This window comes from Lepisosteus platostomus, chromosome 7, assembly GCF_059453375.1.
Source record: "Lepisosteus platostomus isolate fLepPlt1 chromosome 7, fLepPlt1.hap1, whole genome shotgun sequence".
Classification (NCBI taxonomy): Eukaryota; Metazoa; Chordata; class Actinopteri; order Semionotiformes; family Lepisosteidae; genus Lepisosteus; species Lepisosteus platostomus.
The window spans coordinates 60827192-60847474 of NC_142617.1; the positions used below are offsets into that span (position 1 = coordinate 60827192).

Sequence of the window (20283 nt, forward strand, 5' to 3'; positions counted from 1 at the left end):
GACTAGAGGGAGGGGATAGATGCTGTTAATGAATTTCCCCAAGGAGAGGCAGAGAGGAAGGAGAGGGAGAAAAAAGAAGCACCTGTGATGGAGTGGTTTAAGTGGGGAGGGGGGGGTGAGTGGGAGCCAGGCAGGAAGCAGTAAGCGTACAAGCTGTCGGATAGACTGACGGTGTGTTAAGATGATGTGTTTGTGCTAATGAGCTGGGCAGGGACAGGAGTGGACCTAGGGGGTGGACACAGCCTGGGGCCTCCTCTCCAATTAGAAGTGCTGCTGTGACTGTAGTCAAAAGCTGAGCAGCGACTTAAATCCATCCTGTCGCAGATTGTATTGCAACTTGGTTTTTTTTTAAGTGCCTAAAACGTCCCACTCGTGTCTTGTGTGAGCTATAAAAATGCACATTGGACATGGGCACTTAGATTTGTGGTCTGTCTTCATCCCCTGTAAATAGTTAAGGTTTCCTGGCTTGTTGTGCCGCTGATTTGAATATCATTTAGTTCAAATGGCAAGTAAAAATCCAGGCTGTTGCATCACAGTGTCTGGTAAAAAAATGAGATTAGAAGAGAGAATAAAGAAATGGGAATAGGAAGGTGAAATTGCCAATACCTGTTAGACAGTTTGAGTGTTACTGTACCCTCACACCCTCTCACTTGTGTCTCTTTTCTTTTCAGCATGGAATAAACTTTTACCTGTTCCCCATCTTGTGTTGAGGGACAGTTTCTTTTTTTCTGTGCTCTAAAGCATAGAACATTAGATGGGATAAAAGCAGGCAAATATATTAAATATATTAATTTATTTTATTTTTTTTCTTTTACCCACCAACACCACCCACATTAGTGAGTTGCCCTTTTATGCAAAAGACGTATTAAAAGTTGTCAACATCTCATCCTTTGCCGGCATCTGGAACAATGTAGTCCTGTAGCACATGTAGAGCCAAGACAAGGACCCAGCAGTTGTTCAGTGCCAGGCCTGCAGCAAGGCCTAGAGGTAACCTTTCTTTAAGCTCCCTCTTGTATCTAGAGTGTCAGCTCACAGAGTTAGGGCAGCAGTGTGGCCTGCAACACCGGCTTCCTGTTCTAATCCCTGAGCAAAGAAAAATAAACAGCATACCTCCATCAGCCTGGTGTCAAGAATCTGTTATTTACCAATACGTCTCGCTTCGCAGCTCGGGACAAAAGCACGCCTCAGTCAAATGTTCGCTGTCTCACTTGGCTGAAACGTTTTTCTACTTGTCACATAGTTTGAATGTGCCCTTCTCGTCTCATTAAAATGACATCTTCAGCAATACCTGACCGCCCCCACCCCTCCCCCTCCTTCAGTTCGTCCGCAGAAGTTTTTGACCTCTGTGCGCTGCTCCCTCTGTGACCGCTAAATGGTTTATTTTGTGTCAAACCAGATTTTTGTTTTTCCAAATTTCAGATAACTTTTTCAGATCTGCACTTACCAGTCATGAGCTCACGTATTTACATTTCAGCCAAAATGTTTGTCATAGCTTTCAAATAAAAGGTAGCCCGAGACGGACAGTGTTTATCACACGGCAGGGACTGTCAGAAACTGTTGGGTCTCAGAACTTCGGAACAGGGCCAGTATTTACATTTTCATTTGCTAGCTGTCAGGAGCCGAGTCTCTGTTGTGGCCGATGGGTGGCTCGCTGTTCCTGTGCGGAAGGACGGATTCTCCTGTCAGCGGCCTCGCTTCCAGCTGGCCGCGGGCTCGATGGAGCCCGATTGGATCTGACCAGTAATGCAAACGTGAGCAGGAAAAAATAGCCGCATTTCTTTCCTTCGTTGAAAAGGAGGTCTGAAATAAGGTTCGAAAATGCAAATGGCGTTCTTTTAGAGAATTTGTTTTTGTATTATCTACCAATCACGGTGTGAGAAAGCAACAAAACGCACAATACGTCAGGAGCCACAGCAGGCTTTTGTAAATGCTTTAATGCTGATGGATGTGAAAAAACTACAGCCTTGGGCTCCTGTGCTACAAAATGCTCATTTTTCAGATTTTTCTTCTCCATTTTCTAAGAAAGCACAATATAATTCATTAATAATTTGAAGTCTCGTCTGGGGTACCTCACACACCTCGATTGCGTTTGCTGACCAAGACCGACTTGTGATCTGTTGCCTACAAAACGAACCAAAAATGCTTCTGCATGTCTTGAGTTTAATTTTAATTCCATTAACTACTGTTAAATGGCTTTTTAATGTTTTTTTTCCTATTATAGTAAGGGCAGTGCCTGAAAACCTTTCAACAGTTCTTTGCATGTTAAAAACATTTATACCCATCAGTAATAAAATAAATCAATTTGGTTTAATATCACTCAACACTGACCTAAGTGAATAATCAGACAATGTTTTAAGACGACCACATTCGTTAAGCAGAGACGTTTCTTCCCATACGTGAGCAGTATCGGTTTTCAGCATAACATTTTCACAAATAAACTACATATTTCACTTCATGCTTTGAAAAAAGGTTTTCAAAGCGCTTTGAAAAGATCTGAGTCACATTTCTGTTAGAAAGCACTGGATTTTAACAGTTGTTTGCCTGACGATGGATGTTAAGTACCAGTGAGTGAGGTGGCTTCACTGTCTCTCCTCAATCACCTTGACTCTGAAATAAACACTTTCTGAAAAAAGTCAATGAAACCTGTTTTCTCAACAGCAGTGATCTTTTGAGGCATACCCACTAGGTGGCTCTGCTCATAGCAATTAATGTCCTCACTGTTTTCCTATCCTGGTGTAGTCCCCTGAAAACAGCTTGTTGTAGTTCACTGACACTCCTCGCTGTTAGGATTAGAATAAAAGTATCAGACAAGGTTTAGGAATTCTTTTGCTGTATACTGTCAGTTAAATAGTTGTCAGTTGCACATAAAGTAGCCTTTCGTTTCTCACCACAGACATGGTATTGAAGTTTGTGGCTCTTTTTTTTTCCCTAAATGTTTATTTAAAAGAAAGGTCACTGAAGGAGTCCCTAGAGAACTAAACTGGTAAATTAAAAAAAAAAGCCTCATTACGTTTTTGCTGGAGATCTTATGCTTTTCAGTCTGTGCAGCCCGTGCCATCATTTTAATTGGGGTTTTAAGCATGAGGAAAAATAAAATAAATTATAATGAGGAACATCTCATTAATCTACAGTATTTCAATGTGAAACCAAAGGTTTGTCTTTGGAGTAGTGCTATCCACATAATGTAAATCAAGTTTTACCATCACTGAATTTCTTCTCAGTTTATTTTTAATATAATTTTTTATGTACAACTTGTGTGATGTTATGAGAGCATCTTTCAAGCCTCTCTTTTAGTAGAGTGCCTTTCAGGAAGACGTTAGGTGTGCTCTTAAAGCAAATACTGTTTTGTCTTAATTGAATACTGTTTACAGTATAGAAATGTAGATTTAAGTTAGCTTTGCCTTCTTCTCAAATGTTTTTTTTCTTATTTTTTTTTTAAGCAAAGGCTTTGGGTATTTTCCTTTGTAGTGAGAAGCTCATCCCAGAGCAGTAAAGAAGTCTCTTTCTCGTATAAATGGCTGTGACTGAGCTTGGAGTTGAAACAAGGGATAAAGTTACATTTGTGGAATCTGATCTTCCTGCAAACAAGCCCAGTGAGTGAAGGCGGCTGATCAAATCAGTTTCCACAGAGTCCCGAGTTAGGAATAGCTGGAGTCAGTTAGGAATAACTGGAGTCGGGCCCTCTTTGCCCGCAGATTTATATGATGTGAACTACACAGATGCCTCTCTCCTTTTGCTTAAAATCACATATGATGAATTGGTTTGGTTGTCTAAATGTATGTATTAAAAATGTTGCTGAGGTTTTATTTGACAATGCTAAATATGACGGGCGCAGGTTAACCTTCGGCTGCGTTGACTTTTGTTCGTTACAGCCTACTTACGTGGTTTTGCTTTCCCATGCATTTGAGCTGCATCCCACACAGGTGGAGCTGGAGATCCGTGCACGCCCTCATAGTCCCCAAGTTTAATCTGCCAGCGACCATGAGCTGTTAAATTCTGCTCCATTGCAGTCTGCCAGTCCTGAGTGCGTGTCTGTCCTACTGATTGCCCCTTCTCTCACCCTGTCACTTGACCTCTGCCGCCCTTTGTGTTGGTGTCTGTGGCTCCTTTGCCTGGATCACTATGACCTAGCAATATTGCCTTTAAACAGTACTTGAATGAGTGTGCCACCTTGGTGTCGTTAGCTGGGTTTATGTTTTTGAGGACAGATGTTTTCGGGTTCTCCAATGTCTTCGATCAGAACTAGAATTTCATTTTTGCTTCAGTGGGGGCTAAAGATGTCCTAGACGTCTGGATTTCTACTGTATGTCTAGTTAGGGGCACCATTCCAAGCTATGAATTGAGAAAAAAAGTGAATAATTAAATGCATTAATTAAATGAGTTCAGTGTAGAAGATCCTCAGTCAGCTTACTTACTGTAAGACATTTTGTTAATAAAGGCAAAAATAATTGTGTAGTGAGTGGCTCACAATAATGTGGATTGCAGAATTATTCTGCATGCCTTCTGATTTTCTATTCCCCACTTTGGAAGAAAATGTCTCATTTGAGGGCCTGTGAACAAATGCATTCAAACAGCACAGCATTGATGGGCTTATAAATGTACACATTAATATGCGAGTAGAATCCATAAAGTAGTAACCAGCCCAGAAGCATGTATAGTGGAATATGGTGCATTCCACGCCTGCTTAAGCAGCTTGTTCAAGTTTCAGAGCCTGTCGTGTGCACAACACAGGCAGTTTCTTCAATTCTGGCTACGTACTCTTACATTTTCTAATTGAGTGAAACATTCATAATTAAAATGTTTAAATTCTGCTGAGGACTTCAGCATGAAGTGGAACACCTCAGGGCTGTTGAGCCAACCATGAGAGACAGGGAATTTATCTTCCAGATCCACACATCACTAATACAAAATAAAGTTCCTTGATAGGACCTAGATTCTGCTTAAAAGCATTTATTTTTTGATTGCAGAATTGACAACCTTTTTTTTTCTTAAGGGATAGTTTTATTTTTTGTTGTTTTTTTTTAGTCAGACTAGAGGTGTCTTGAAAGAGAGTCTATCTTAGTGCTTAATATGCAGTCAGCGTTTACAAATTGTGATGAAAAAGAAAATGCTGATGTTTTCACTTGCATCTGTCCTGCATCACAACAGGTATCATATTCAAGAGAAAGTAGAAGCTGTGATGTTGAAATACCTTTTCTGGTATGTAGTATATCTACCTTCCCACTGTTTTAGCAAGGTGAAATTTGTGAAGATGTAGTTTTCCACTTTACCAAATAGACTTGTGTGATAAAAAAAACAGTAGATATGGAGCTCACTATTGTGGTAAGAATGTGAAAACTGATTGAAACAATAGCATTGGACTTCTGCAGTACTGATCCATGAAAATAAACAAATGTCCATTTTCTGATCATCCAATTTCTATTTTCTGTTTTGTAGACCATAATAGCTGTGGGGTGCCGTTTGCAGGATGCAGTTTTGCCCCTGTTCTCACAGTGGTCTGGCAATACACTGACTAGATATTACTTACTGTAGCTCAGTCCCATAGCAGTGGGCCAGATAGTGTCTGTTATTTCTGAACCAGAGTAGCCTTGAAATCAGGTAGCATATTGTTTTGCTGTTCGATTCCTTCTGTCTGTCCTGTGGATGAGAACTTAAACGGTCCTTAATGCTCAGTCATTAAAAGATCCCACCCATGGTGCTCTTTGGAAGAGTAGAAGTTTATCCTGGTGTCCTGGCTGAATTCTACTTCGGAAGTGTCCAGTGTGGCTTTCCTCAACTTCCCCCTTAATTCAACTGGTGAAAGCAATTTCTGCTTCTGGCACACTATGATGACCACGAGTCACCCTGATGGGTACTGTACTTCGGTGGTGGATGAAACTGATCCCCTTCAACGTGTAAAGTTTTTGGGGATGAAAGGGGTTATATAAATGCACATATAGATGCAATGCATTATTATTAAATATGGCAGAATTTTAAAAACCTTTATTGTCACTGCATTGACTTGGCAAATGTCACATTCTATCACAAGAATCACATTTCACTGACCAGTTTAACCTTGTGTTGCTGTTTTTGTTTGTTGTTCATTAACAATTCATGTTAAGGCTGTCTAATGAGAGTCTTTGTGACTGTTATCAGCTTCGGAAGCTGCACATTCCGCTCAAAGAGTCATTAATGATGAATTCCCAATTCCTCCTTACATATCACTGACTGGAGACCTGATTTGTCTGACTGGACTTCTCAGTGCGATTTCCAGCCCATTATTCTTAAAGGAAGCTGAGTCTTATTTTGCTACAATGCCTTTTACCTCATTGCGTTATAGGCATATGATATTTATTATCTGTAAAGACATATGTTATATATGTACATTCAAAATTTAAGTTTATTTGCATCTGTTATAATTCAGTTAGTTTGGATTCTTTTAGTGTTAAATGATTCACTGCCAACATGAGTCTTTATTGGAAAAATCCACTCAGTCTATTAAATATCTCCTGGTTCATATATGCAGAAGAAAGATTTCCTTGATTCAGACCTCAAATTGAATATGTAACCAAAATTGATCTACACCTTAGATCAAGGTCTATTTGTTCCATAAACGCAGGTCAAGCTGTAGGCATCGAACTCGCTGTTGCTGGAGCCTGGGCAGCTCTACCAGTTAGTTTGTAATTGTCTACATGGTAAGTGTAGTTTGTTTGATTCTGTGACGCCGTGGTGTTACTGAGTGTGAGCCCAGTGTTCAGAATTGTATACGATTTGAAACCGATTGTTAATTAGTCTGGGATTGTTAACCATCTACTGGTCTTGCAAAAACTGCAGCATTCAGCTACATTTGTTTGAAGTACTAAGAGTTCTCCAGGGCGCCGATAAAGTCGGCCCAGCAGACCTCTTCAGAACGAAGGGAGAAACGCCGATCAGAGGGCACAATAGAAACTGCGTGGCAGTGCATTTAAAACCGAGAACAGCAGGCACTTCCTTAGCCAAAGCACTTCCTTCAAGAAACAGCTGGATGCGATCCTTGGATCAATTAGCTCCTAACTACCGAATGGGATAGATGGGCCAAATGACCTCCTTCCATTTGTAACCTTTCTTATGCACAAAGTGTATTAAGACTACACTTTTCTACTGGTCTGTCTCTTCATTGAATATTACACTGGCTTTAATTGAACAAATTCATTAACAAGAAGGTATCGTTGTACATAGGGAAAACATTCATTGATTCAGAATCAATAACACCTTTCTGCCTTTTAATTCTGTGAATTGAGGGCATCTTTCAGCAATAAGCATTTGAAATAATCAGTATATAGAAAGGCTATTAAGAGGATTGGTGTGCTTTATACAGATTTTTTTAATTGCACCTACACTAGCCGTCCCCAAACCTTTGCATAATGTCGTACAGTTCTTGGGTGCTGTACATGAGTTTTGTGCTGTGGGGGGACGTGTTGCACATTGAAATGAGATTCTAGAACCAGTACCTCCTTCTGGTCATGTAGTGTGCTGCTGGGAATGAGAAACTCAGAAAACATTTGCAGCGTGAAGACTTTCTTCTTCTCATTGACCCTACCTGGAGAGTCTTCTTCATAGCGTTGAGGAACACAGAATATGAAATGTTTGCATTTGAAATGTTGACATCCTCTTGCAAATACAGGTTGTTTAAGGTTGTGCTGCACAGCACAGAGGATCAGAAGGGGCTGAGACTGAAGAGGCTGCTTGAAAGCTGAACAATGAAATCGGCACCGTTTTGCCTGCAAATAACATCTCCCATCTCCTAGAGTCTGTTGTTTCTGCAAAAACCGACTGTTTTACTGAATGACTAGCCTGTATAAAGCCCCCTCACGCCAGTGGCTGGAGGTGCTGAGAAGATGCGGACGATGGGCTGCACTGAAACCCACCCAGCTCCTCTAATGAACTCTCAGACAGTTGTTCCCCATCTGTTGCCTGGGGTCTGAAAGGGTCGGGAATCCCCTCCCCCACAATTTACTGGCAGCTAATCACAGTGGCTTGTGGAAGACAAGTACAAAGGCAAGACCATCCAGCCCACCTGCTATTATACTGGCACTGTCATCGCCAGAGATCAGCAGCTGTTTGCCCTTTTGATTAGCTTGTGTAATGACAGTTACTCCAGATAATAATTGGATAAGATTCCTAGGCCATGTAATTCAGGTTGGGGCTGTCTTGTTTTTCCCCCTCCCTCTAGCCTTTAGTCGAACGACATTCCCGAAAAGGAGCCTCTAATCCTATTATTGAGTCAGTCATTCGGGGATGGCCTGAAGATTAAAGCAACTCTGCTTAACTCCCTGAACGGGGCAGTAAATGGGAGCTTTTTTAACAAGGCCACACTTTTTCTCCTGTATGCTTGGCCTCGTGCCATTCTTAATTCTTAACCCAGCCTTTTTTTGGATTGTGGTCCGGTGTTACAGCCAGACAAACTTCAGAATTGAAGTTCCTCAGTTTCAGCTTTGCTTCTGATATGGGTTTTTTTTTTTTGCATGACTCTTGGCTTGGTCAGACTAGAGTAAATTACTACAAATACAATGTAGCAATTCAGTGTTTAGATGGCAGAGAATGTTTGTTGTAACAATAATTTCTTTTTCTGTGGCTTGAGTGTTTCGTGATGAAGTCATTCCAAATCAGGAAATGCTCAGATACCACAAAGACGTATGGAGTGAAGTTTTACATCTCTGTCCCTAATCTGTTTATTTGAACATTCTTTACTTTGGCCACTGGTTATCGGAGCAAGTGGTGTGATTGCTCAAAAGCTGCAGATGATTGCTTTCATTAAAAAAGTTTGGTTTAAATCTTGTATGTTAACACTTCTTTCATTATATAAGGTCCCAGTCACTTCTGTAACAAACAGTTTACCCTTTTCTGTAGTTCTTTTTATTATGAAATGCAGATGTTTTGGCCATAAGTCTTCTTCAATATCTACATAAACAGTTCAAGTATCAATGAAGGAGAAAGTTATGTGGCTATAGTTATCTTTCACTTTAATACTTTTGCACTATACTATCTAGTGGACAGCATAATGAATGATACAGTAGATCTATTTCCTTTCCATCATTTGGGAGAAAATTAATTGCACTCAATCCTTTTCTTATTTACCTTTCCTCCCTCTGTTCTGGTCCAAACTAACATAAAAAGTACATGATGGGGGATGGAGAATAAATCATTATTTTGTGACTATCTGGGTGGGGTTTTCCACCCTGTTTTTTATGTAAATTCCACTGTGAATAAAGCTCCCCCTTAATTGAGCTGGTGCAGCAGTTTCTCGCTGGGGCTGCTGGTGCAGAATGGCTGTTGGGCGACTCCCAGGTGCGGCTGCACTTCAGTGAGGCAAGTAGGTGGTGAAAAGTGTGAAGCACTTTGGGACCACTTGGATAAAAAGTGCTGTATAAATGCAAACATATTTTTATATGACTAATTAAACTTTCCCCTGCAGTGTTGTTACAAGCGGACTTTTAGTGGATGAACGTCTTCACGTGGCTCTCTGTGTTAAGACAGCTACATCACATCATGGGGATGTCGGCAACCTCCCAACATATCCATGATGCAGAGAAGGCAGTAGGAAATGCTGCCTGAACAGCCAGTATTTCCTGAGTACATTTAAAAGCCAGCTGGGGCTTTTGCATGAACACCAATGGCCTTTTTTTGCCATGTTATCATTGTCTAAAGGGTTTAAATTGTTGTATAGAGGCACGAGCCCTGGGGGTTATGTAGATGACTAAATTGCGCCATTAGCAGACATTCCCACCCGAGCTGTTTTGTCTGCCTGCAGTGATCCAACATGGATGTCATTCCCAGGCTGCCCTGTGACAGGAACCCTTAAGACAGACATTGCAGTGAGGGTGGGCATTCCCCAGCCCCTTAGGTCACACTCATTAGAAGGCAATGGTTGTTGTAAAGATCTTCATAAACCACCTTATTCTTTCCAAAGGTCCATTTAACAAGCCGCCATAAAGCCATTTCCAGCACACAAAAAGCTTTTAAGAAGGCCTGTTGATGGTTGATGGGTGGGTTTAAGACCACACTAAGCTCCACTCACTTTGGTAGACGTATTGATTGGGTGCCATAAAAATAGCCTGCGCAGAGCAGCTTGGTGTCCCCTCCTGGCCTCCCCAGACATGCTCCTCCTGTGGGAGAAAGTGTGTGTAATCTGCACACACCCCAGGTAAAACTCAGGGGGAAGGAATAGGAGGCTGTCTGTGTGCATGTTATTGTTTGAAACTTGATCTCTTAACCCCAAGAGGGTTCACAGGTATTTTGGCTACCAGATGATAAAGAATTACACCAGTGGCATTTGTGATTGACAGTAAAAGAGCTTATGTGTAATTTTTCAAAAACGCTTCCTCCGATTCTCCAAAAAATGTGTTCAGGCTTGCTTATCTCCAGAGCAAAACCTCTTGGAGTGCTCGGCTTTAAATAGCTGTATTAGGCAGCAAAGACAAAGCTTGTCTTATTTGCTCTTTTCCATTTTCTTTCAGCACCCTGCTGTCTGGATGGATGCACTCTGGGTTTCAGATATTTAGTTATGGATTGGTAGCAGATGATCTGTGTTGGTTTTTTTCCATGATGTCTGAGTCTTTGCTCTGCTGCCCTCCCTCCTAAAACAAAAGGGAGCTATTTAGAATTGTTGAAGGCCTTTGCCTTTTTTTATAGGACTTCATAAACTGCTGTCAGTTCAGGGTAGGCCTTGATCTTGAAGGAATTTGAGGAAGTAAGTAAATTTGTCAGTAATGTAAACATCACTTTAAACTTACCTGTTTGTAATGGAAGAAGATAGTCCATATAGCAATTAGTTTATTTAGTCAAGCTGTTTATTTTACTAAACATGACAATTTCAAGTGTGTTTTTGCACAATGGGAATGTTTTCTTTTTCTGTTGTTTGCAGGATTAGGTAGCATTGTTCAGTATAGCACATTCTGTGTGTTTTGACTCAAAACAGAGCTGCCTTTTTAACCTGCTGCCTCCTCCAGTACGTTATTTTGGAGTCTACACATCACAGAGTGTAGCCGCCCTCTTAACAGTCTGCTGTATGTTTATTTTTACTGAAATTGTGTAAAAAAGATTAACTGATTTTCTGGGATAGGCCAGAATACATTAACTTTGTTGCAGTCTGCATTAATCCAATAGAAAACTTGCTGTTGACTTCGGGTCTGTTTTGCCGACAAATACAAATACTACAGATCGTTTTGGAACATTTCTGCTGTGGATTCTCTGCTATACAACATGTTTGCTCATACACCATAGTACATTAGTCATTGCGGTAACTAGTGAGCAGGAATGGCCACTTCAGGTCACATTTCTCATGAGCTGTCCAAAACATGGCAACTACAAGGTACTTTCGCAAGGTTCACGATTTTGTGTTTACTCCAGAATTTGTAAAATTTTGCGATACCGGCAATTTATGATGTTACTGAGATTCAATAATCTGTTCGAGAAATTGAAACTCCAGTTTCTCTTTAATATATGAAGCTCAGACCTCTGGTGGTTTAATGTTGATGTTGTAAACATCTTATTATACATTTTATGACACATGATAATTTTTTTTTTGCAAAGCATGATGTTCTGTCAGTTTTAATTTAAAAGACAACTTAGGCTCCCAATTGGGGCAGCTTGGAGCCCAACTTGAGCTCAACGATCCAGATATCTAGAGTCAGAGTCCGAACCAGGTTTTGTCATGGGCCGAATGTGACGGGGGCTCTCCAGACACAATCTGAACACAGCTGGCTCATGGCAGGGTTAGGTTTTAGTCATCCTGGGCGTTCTTGGCGTCTGCAGGCTTGAGGTGGTGCCGTGAGGGAGAGTGCCTCTCCTCTGATCAGCGCTGAACCTGCGGTATGTCGCCGCGGAGCCTGTGACGTGTCAAGAAGGTGAAGGGCTCGAAGGATGGGTGTGTCAGAGAAACCTGTCTGCTCTTCCTCCTCGTGGGGTTACAGAGGTCATCACAGTGAGCTGAGACATAAAGCCCCAGTTGGCAACATACCAGACAGATACTTACTTTTATCGTCCCAAATGGGAAATTTGCTTTCCAGACAGGTAAAAGACACAAAACAATACACAATACATTTAACACAACATGAACCTGTTGAAGAATGAAGAGATAAGAGAGACGCCCGGGACGGGAGATAATAATTTCATTTTCTTGTTTTTGTAGTTTTTTGCAAACTATGCAGTCTAGTGTCTTGAAGTAGGCTTTGTGCTCAAATATACATAAAGATGCTGCCTGTCCTTGGTCAGTAAGATAAGGGGCATGTATTTGGTTAGCTGGCTGTACGCCCAGAATATGAAAAGAACTAACTGTTGTCTAGTCTGCAACTTGGATATAATTAATTGGCATGTGTTGCCGTCTTATCATTTGTTTAGAATGTGTCATAGTAGGTCTTTTTGTTTTAAGGTGTAAAGGACCATCTTCAGCTACTTATTTTTTAAGTCTGGTGGTTGCAAGCCGGACTTCCATCTGCATATGAATAAAGAGACTTCTGCTTCACAGACACCTGAACTTTGTCATTTGTTTGACACTACAATTTGGCGCTGCGGAGCAGGGTACTCCCAGCTGAGGGGACTCTGACAGAGAGGTGGAGAGGAAAAGCTAGGCGGCCACTTCTAAAAAGAGGTAAGGACTCCTCTTTTCTAAAAAGTCCCTTATCCTCTCCATGTTGCTGTCGGGGGTTTTTCTGAAGCTGAAGCGAGTACAAAATAATGAGTTTATGGTGTATGTGTTTGTAGACACCTGTTTTGTGAAGGTGGGGTAGAAAAAGAGGGATTGCTGAAGGAATAGTGTAAAACCGGGTGTTGTATCCCAGTATGCAAAAAAAATCCAGGTGTTGTATCCTGGTCGGGTGTTGTATCCTGATACACGGAAAAACCTAGGTGTTGTATCCTGGTACACGACTGCAGTATGGCTGAGGGTAGTAACTCGAACGGTACTCGCAGAAGAGCCGAGGGTGGTAACTGGATTCAAGTGTGTTATTAAAGCCAGGATTTGGAACCTGGTCTGTGTTCCCGAATTGTGATAGTTCGTCAGTTTGTCTTGACTGGGGGATTCCGCGGGGCGCGTGTGAGACGAGAACATGGTTTGGTGTGAGGAAAAAAAAATTAGTGGAGGTGTCCGACTGGGTGTCAGAAAAAAAAGAAATTAGATTAATGCAAAGTGAAACTTAAAAAGAAATATGGACTGTCAGACGGAATTTAGTCTGAACAGGAATGTAGAAAAGCGTATGAACATTGGGATAAAAATAAACAGAGAAGGGTTTTATTTCAGAGGAATATTTGAGAATTCAACAGAATATCATAGAGAAACAGAAAGGGATGAGATCCCTGACGGAAAAGCTAAAAGCGATGGCTGAACGAAACAAAGTTATATCTGCAGAAAAAGAAAAGGCAAAAGGAGAAATAGAACGCCTTAAGAGAGAATCTGGGAGAAGCGTGGGAATTAGTGTGGAGATTCTTGAAAGAGCGTTACCCACCGAAAACTGATTGGAAAAGTAACAGCATGTCAGCAGAAGGAAGTGAGGATGTTTCAGATTTTACAGAAAGGTTTATAGCTTTATGGATAGTATACTCGAGGTTAGCCGATGAAAAGGAAGTGAATGAAGATACTTCCACAGTAATAAAACAAATTTACTTGAGTGGGTTAAAACCTGATGTTGCCAAGAATGTACAACTATGCTTTCCTGATATTACGGAGAGCGGAGACAGGTTTGATTTAATAACTCGCGAAGCATTACGCAGAGGTGCGAGTGCTGCAAATGGGAGGTGAAGAGACTCCCAAGGAGGAGAAAAAGGAGCCGCCAGTTTGTTGCAATTATAGTGCGACTTTAATATTATACCAAATTATAAGACCCCTTCAAGAAAATAATGAGGACTGGGATAAATCTCTTGATTGGGCATATCCAGATGGGGGGGGGTGTTAACTAGCCCTGGGGGAAAAGGGGGGAAACAACCCCAAAGATAAAACTACTAATAAGCTGGTGTGCAGTTACTAAAAAAAAACAGCGTTTTTTGGAGAAATTGTAAGAAAGAGGCTTGATTTCATATTTAAAGAACATGTCAGAAGCTGAAACGTGAAATAATAGATTTAATCTAGTAAGCCCCTTTGTAGCCTTCCTAAATTTATCTAAGGATTTAAATAAAAGTGAAATAATCATAGTTTGCAGTAACTGGGGGACACAGGAGCACAGCTGTCCTGTTTTTAGAATAAAACAGCATAAAGATGTGATATAAAGTTTTCTAACGGGTAACAGGAGGCTACAGGAGAAGGGGGGCAAGGGTTGTGTTTAAAGCAAATACAAGCTGTCACAGTATGCTTGGGAAAAGATGTACAGTTTCAACTACTGATGTGGGTGGGGGACACCCCAGACCTATTGGGCTGGGATGCCCTGCAGCATTTATAAGGAATTTCTGTATGAAATAGCATTTATGTGATAGATAGATAATGGTGTGCCGGTCACCCAAAACTGGGTAGAGACCTGGTTTGAAGCGTTAGCCACTTATGTGGTATCTCGATGTGATGCCTATCAAAGGAACTCAGCTACAGTTCAGGTGTGGGTGCAACAGCTCAAAAGGCCTGGTCCTGAGGAACCTTTCATGCACTGGCAAATTGACAATTGTAGAAGGAAACCTGGGCTCTTATAATCTGTTTTCTCGGTGGGCACTGCCCTGCCGCTTGTATTATGATGAAGGGATGCACTTCACAGGGAAAGTGTGTCAGGCTGTGGCTGCCTTGTTCGGGGTGAGATGGACTGAGATCACCCTCAGTCTGCTGGAACAGTGGAACAAAGGAACAGAACTCTGAAAGATCGACGACACATCAGACTGAAGGAACACCATGGGTAGATGTTCTGCCTGCTGTCCTGTGTAGCCTGCGGGCTGGATCAAACAGAACTGTGTAACAGAGCCTGTTTGATATCATCACGGGCCAACCAACAAACTTCCTGGAGGGCCAAATCTGGCTAATGGATCATTGAATTTGTTAATTCTCTATTGTAGTATTGTCTATTGTTCATTGAAGCAGTGCATGGGGCTGGTGAACAGGTGCTGGACGCCTGGAGACCTCCAGTAGAGGGAAGGCACGACCTGATACCTGGCGAGTGGGTGTGGGTGAGGAAGATATACCCTGCCAGATGTTGCAACCCTGCTGGGGAGGGATCATATCAAGTGCCACTGACTACTAACTCTGCCATCTGAGTGCCATCAGGATAAGATCGCTGGATCTACGCGTCACACTGCCACTGAGCCACTGCACCAGAGACTGAGTGAACATTAATTATGTTGTTACTGTTTTTGTGTTAGTTGAGCTTCCTGAGGGGGGCCGACAGTGTGCCTGTTAAGTGTAAGGAGCTTTACTTTGATAAATGGGGATATGGAATCAATACTTTATCAATCAGCCACAAATAATCAGAACTCATGTTGGGTTTGTATTGCTATAAAAGATGCTCATGGGAGTAATCCCCTTTGATAGAGGTGATTATTGAGGGTTATTGGCATGGGTAAATAGTTCTGCTTTTAGTCTGAGTGTAACTTAAATGTATTAGAATGGAACGAAACGTATGCTCCCTGCTATAAACACAGTTCTAGGCCATCCTCTATTAGGGTGATAGACAGCTGTTTAGGTGAGTGAAGACTAAGCAGTACTTGTATTCCACACAATCCTGGGCACATAAACAACTTAGCACAGCATAGCTATGATGAAGGACAAAAATATCATAATTATAATCCAGATGATTGGGGCATTGGTGCATGGCTACAGTCTGTGCTGGGAATATGGGGGGGTCTCTGGTTCAATACATATTTGTGGGTCTGGTATTATTCGTTATGATCATATTGTTAATATCCTGCTTGAAAAACATGTGGTCTAAAGCTGCTGCTTCTGTGCTAGTTGTATGCTCTGAAGGGATCATGGAGGTCAAAAATGATTTAACGGGAAAGGTTTCTACATCTCTTATCTAGAGGCAGAATATAATTGGTAGAACAGTAAGGAAGAATGAAGAAGATAAAAGAGCCGCCCAGGAAGTGAGATGATAATATCATTTTCTTGTTTTTGTAGTTTTTTGCAAACTATGCAGTCTAGTGGCTTGACGTAGGCTTTGTGCTCAAATATATATAAAGATGCTGCCTGTCCTTGGTCAGTAAGATAAGGGGCATGTATTTGGTAAGCTGGCTGTACGCCCATAATATGAAACGAACTAACTGTTGTCTAGTCTGCAGCTTGGATATAATTAATTGGCAGGTGTTGCCATTTTATCATTTGTTTAGAATGTGTCATAGTAACTCTTTTTGTTTTAAGGTGTAAAGGACCATCTTCAGCTACTTACTTTTTAAGTCTGGTGGTTGCAAGCCGGACTTCCATCTGCATATGAATAAAGAGACTTCTGCTTCACAGACACCTGAACTTTGTCATTTGTTTGACACAACACCGTTAACAAATAAGAAACGTACATGATGAGAAAGACAGAAATGTGTAAATAAAGTAACATAGTAAATTCTACACAAAAGTTGTCCATATTAAGCAGGTTAATAACTGTGGGAATAAAGGATAATTTAGTTCTATTGCACTTGATTCCAGGTAGTCTTAACTGATGCCCAGATGAAAGGGCCTAAGATTTGCTGTGCAAGGCGTGGTCATGACAGTCTGTGATTGTATTAGCCTTCTGCACTATTTACTTGATCTAGATGTCTGATAGCTGTAGCTGTTTTCCACCAATAATTTTGCTGGGTATACTGCATAATGAAAAAATACTTGCCTTTCCAATATTTGGAAATATAAAAAAAAAATTATATAAAAAATATTTTTTTTAAATAGAAAACTAATGAGCTGAAAATAAATTAAATGGAGCACCTTCAGTGTGTGTCTGTACTTGTGTTCTGATATTCTGCTCCATTACTCTATGATGGAAGTCTCATTTCTTTGACTTTATACATCCTCTCTAGCAATGCAGTTTTTTCTCCTGTGCTATAGTTGACATGTTCAAAACTTCCGGAGTTCTTTTAAACGTGCTCTTTAAAACATACCCAAATGCTCACTCTGGCTGAATTTTTTGTATTTACTGTTTCCATTAAAAATAAATATTAAAATACTTAAATTTGGCAGTGTTATATTTTTGTCCGCAGATCTGGCTAACAATTCCGATTCTGAATATATGTAGTTACAATATGTAGATATTTTGTCGTATTGCTTTCAGATTGTTAGTTGGGAGGGGGGATTTTGAGGTTTAACAGGAATTCTTGGGGGGTTACTTTGCTTCAGGTTTCACTTCAGCTCCCCTTTTGGAAGGGAGAAAAAAGAAATGATTTCCTCTGTGAAAATAATTTGATACTCTGGCCCAGCTTGCTGTTCCTGACTGTGTTTCTTGTTCTTTGCTTGCAGAACAATGCAGATCAAGTAGCATTTCAGGTCGGAGGAGGACTCTCGGCCCTGGAACAGATTCTGCAGGTAGTCGCGGCAGCCTCTTCCCTGACTGCAGTCCCTCGCATTCCTCTGAAGTAAGTACTGCCAGTTTGGCTCGCTGGGCCTGAGCTCGAATAAAGCCAGCATTCTTTACACACAAACAGCACGTCAGCTACAGTAAACTGATTTCTTTTTCTTTCCTGCTTTCGCTCTGTGGCTTCTGGAACATGAAAAAGGAGATTAAAAAAGCGAATGGAGATGAGGAAGGAGAGAAGGGCATGTGGCCCATCTATCCCATTTGGTATTGAAACATCTCTTAGGGCTCATGGAATGCTTTGCATCCAGACACTTGCAGATGTATTGGACTTTGGTTTTTAAAAATCGAATTACAGACTTATATAAACTTATGTACAGTATATTATGTTGCTCTGTTATATTCAGGTATGCATATATATATAACAGATATATTCTGTTATATTCAAGTAATATTAGCAGCATAGTTTTAGTTATCCTTCAACCTGATGTTGTGGTTTATTGTATTTGTATAGCTAATAAAAAGAAGAACACTACACGATTGTAAGACAATAAATGCACTCTTGCATAAATACAGAGAACTCTGTGCCTAGCTTGGAGCAATACATATTTTATTTCCAAAATATTCTAGTATGTAGTAGTAATATAATATGAGATTATAGTAAGATACCCATTCATTGAGCTCTTTCATTTTACTATCTAATATAAAGTGGTATTTGCCTGACCTTCCAAAAAATAAATAACATCAAATTATTACCGTGTACAACTGAGTGAAATTTCAGTGCTGCGGTCTCCATATTTGGACTATTTTTAGAGCAGTTGTTTGGTTTCCTTCGGTGTTCAGTCCATCAAAGGGAGCATCTTGTTGTGTTGTCACAGAAACATTTTATAGAAATGTGTCAATTTTTTATGAATCACTGCCTCTTGCTTTTTAACATGCCTGTTAATTGAGAGGTAAGTGATTCTGAGAAGCCAGGTTCCTCGACAGGAAGCAGGCACTAATGGAATCTGGCCATTCAATTCACTCATTAGCATTTGCTTCTATTTTTCCCCCTGTTAATGTCAAAATAGGCACTACTTTCTTATTGCTTTGAGTTTTATTGCATTTTTTTTACCATGAGTCTCGCAGAATGAAGAAAGCTATTGTATTATAATGAACGTGAAAACTTCTGCGTCCAGGGTGGGGCTGCTTCACAGACAATTGCACTGTTCCTGCAAGCTGGGACTAGTTGTGTTAATTGGGAACCTTTTTTCTGTATTGAGAGATCCTCTTGACATTTTCGGGGGGGGGGGGGGGGGCTGTCTTCTTAAGAGGCATTTCTTTCATTTTATCCTTAGTTTTCAGTCAAAACTTGGATTGGCCCTTCGTAATGATAAAGGAATGGCCTCGGAGTTACCTTCTTTCATTACAGCGTGATTACCCTGCCTTAACTTGTTGGAAAAACAGAGTGTGCGCCGGCTGGGATTACTACAAGTGTCCTCTTAAGAATTATAATAAACATGCATAAAGATTGACAGGACTAAATGCAAACATTAAATAAAGAAGAAGAGAATTGGGTCACTTGAATATAAGCACAGTAAGCAATTTGTGCATATGTATATATTATTATATACATTGTTACATAGTACACAGTTTTGGATCATCAGTTTTTCAACAGCTTTCGTGTTCTGACCCTCTCACTAGTGTAGAATGCACGCATTTTTTTCAGAGCCGTGTCCCACGTTTGCTACTCATTCCGAGCTGCATACTTTCATATGGAGAGGTGCAGCTCCCGAGGGCAGTGTGGCAAGATCACAGGCACCGAGCGCCATCCCAGTGGGTGCTCCTGTGTGGCAGCCCAGGGCTCCGCTAAACGCAGTGAACCCCGGTCAGTTATGCCACCTGGGAGGTTGTGGCGACAGCTGGCTAATTTGACAGCTCGGACTCAAAAGTGGCCAAGAAAATGAACAGGGAGTCACGATCCGTGGTGTTTGTAAGGGGGCCAGCTTCTCGGAGCTATTCTTATCAGCTGGCTTGGAGGATCCTAAGCTGCTAGGGTAGACTTAAAGTTGCACACAGTCAGGTTTTTTTAGAACTGTCCTAAACTCAGGCAAATCTCACAGCAGGACTCAGAGCTGTAACCTCCTGAAAGGGTCTGTGCCTTGTGCTGGTCCTGTGATAACCTTGTCAGGGTGCATCAATCCAAGACCGGGGAGATGCACACTTAGGCCAAATGACTGTGCTTTAAACACAACGAAACAACCAAACAGAACATCTTGGGTGGCAACTCAATTTGGTGTTTCTTTAAGGAAATGTCATGAGACGCCTGTCATCACTTTACCACCATCAGCGCAGATTTTTAAGCTTTCTGTCATTTGTTCACTTAGCAAAACAAATTTACCAGTTTTCTTTTAAATCATGTTAGTATTTTGTAGGGAAAAGACATTAAAAAAGCTTCTGCTTGTTTCACTATTAGGAAATGTCTAAAGTTTCATGATGCATTCCTGTTGTATCATTCTTACAGAAAAAACAAGTCTTCTTTTATTTTATTTAGCACTTGAGTTTCCCGAATAAAAAAGTGTGATTTCGAGGTTTTGAACAATAACATAGACAGGCTGCACTGCAGAATACATTGTGCTGCCCCTGCTGTTGAAAAGAGTGTTACAGAAACTGTCGAAGGATTCTCCGGAGTTGCAGGAAGCCAGCCAGGTTCGTCCCCATGTGCAATATAGACAAGGACATCATATTGTTACATGGTAATCATTATTTTTCATCTAGATGGCTTTGGAGCTTAATGGGCTTTGAGACGGTAACCTCGGCGTGCACAAGTTTATCTGTGTACTCTGATGCTGCAATATTGATTGTCTCATTTTAAATAAGTTGAGTGATT

The 20283-nt window shown here is 41.0% G+C and overlaps 1 protein-coding gene across 5 annotated transcripts in view; it reads left to right on the plus strand.

The window, feature by feature from the left end:
* Positions 1 to 20283, plus strand: part of scaper (S-phase cyclin A-associated protein in the ER) — a 129627-nt gene that overhangs the window by 67278 nt on the left and 42066 nt on the right. For all 5 annotated transcript variants that reach the window (XM_088641542.1, XM_088641541.1, XM_088641543.1 and 2 more), the window contains one exon: positions 17360 to 17475. In XM_088641542.1, coding sequence (XP_088497668.1) covers positions 17360 to 17475 — 116 coding nt within the window. The remainder of the gene's footprint in view (positions 1 to 17359; positions 17476 to 20283) is intronic.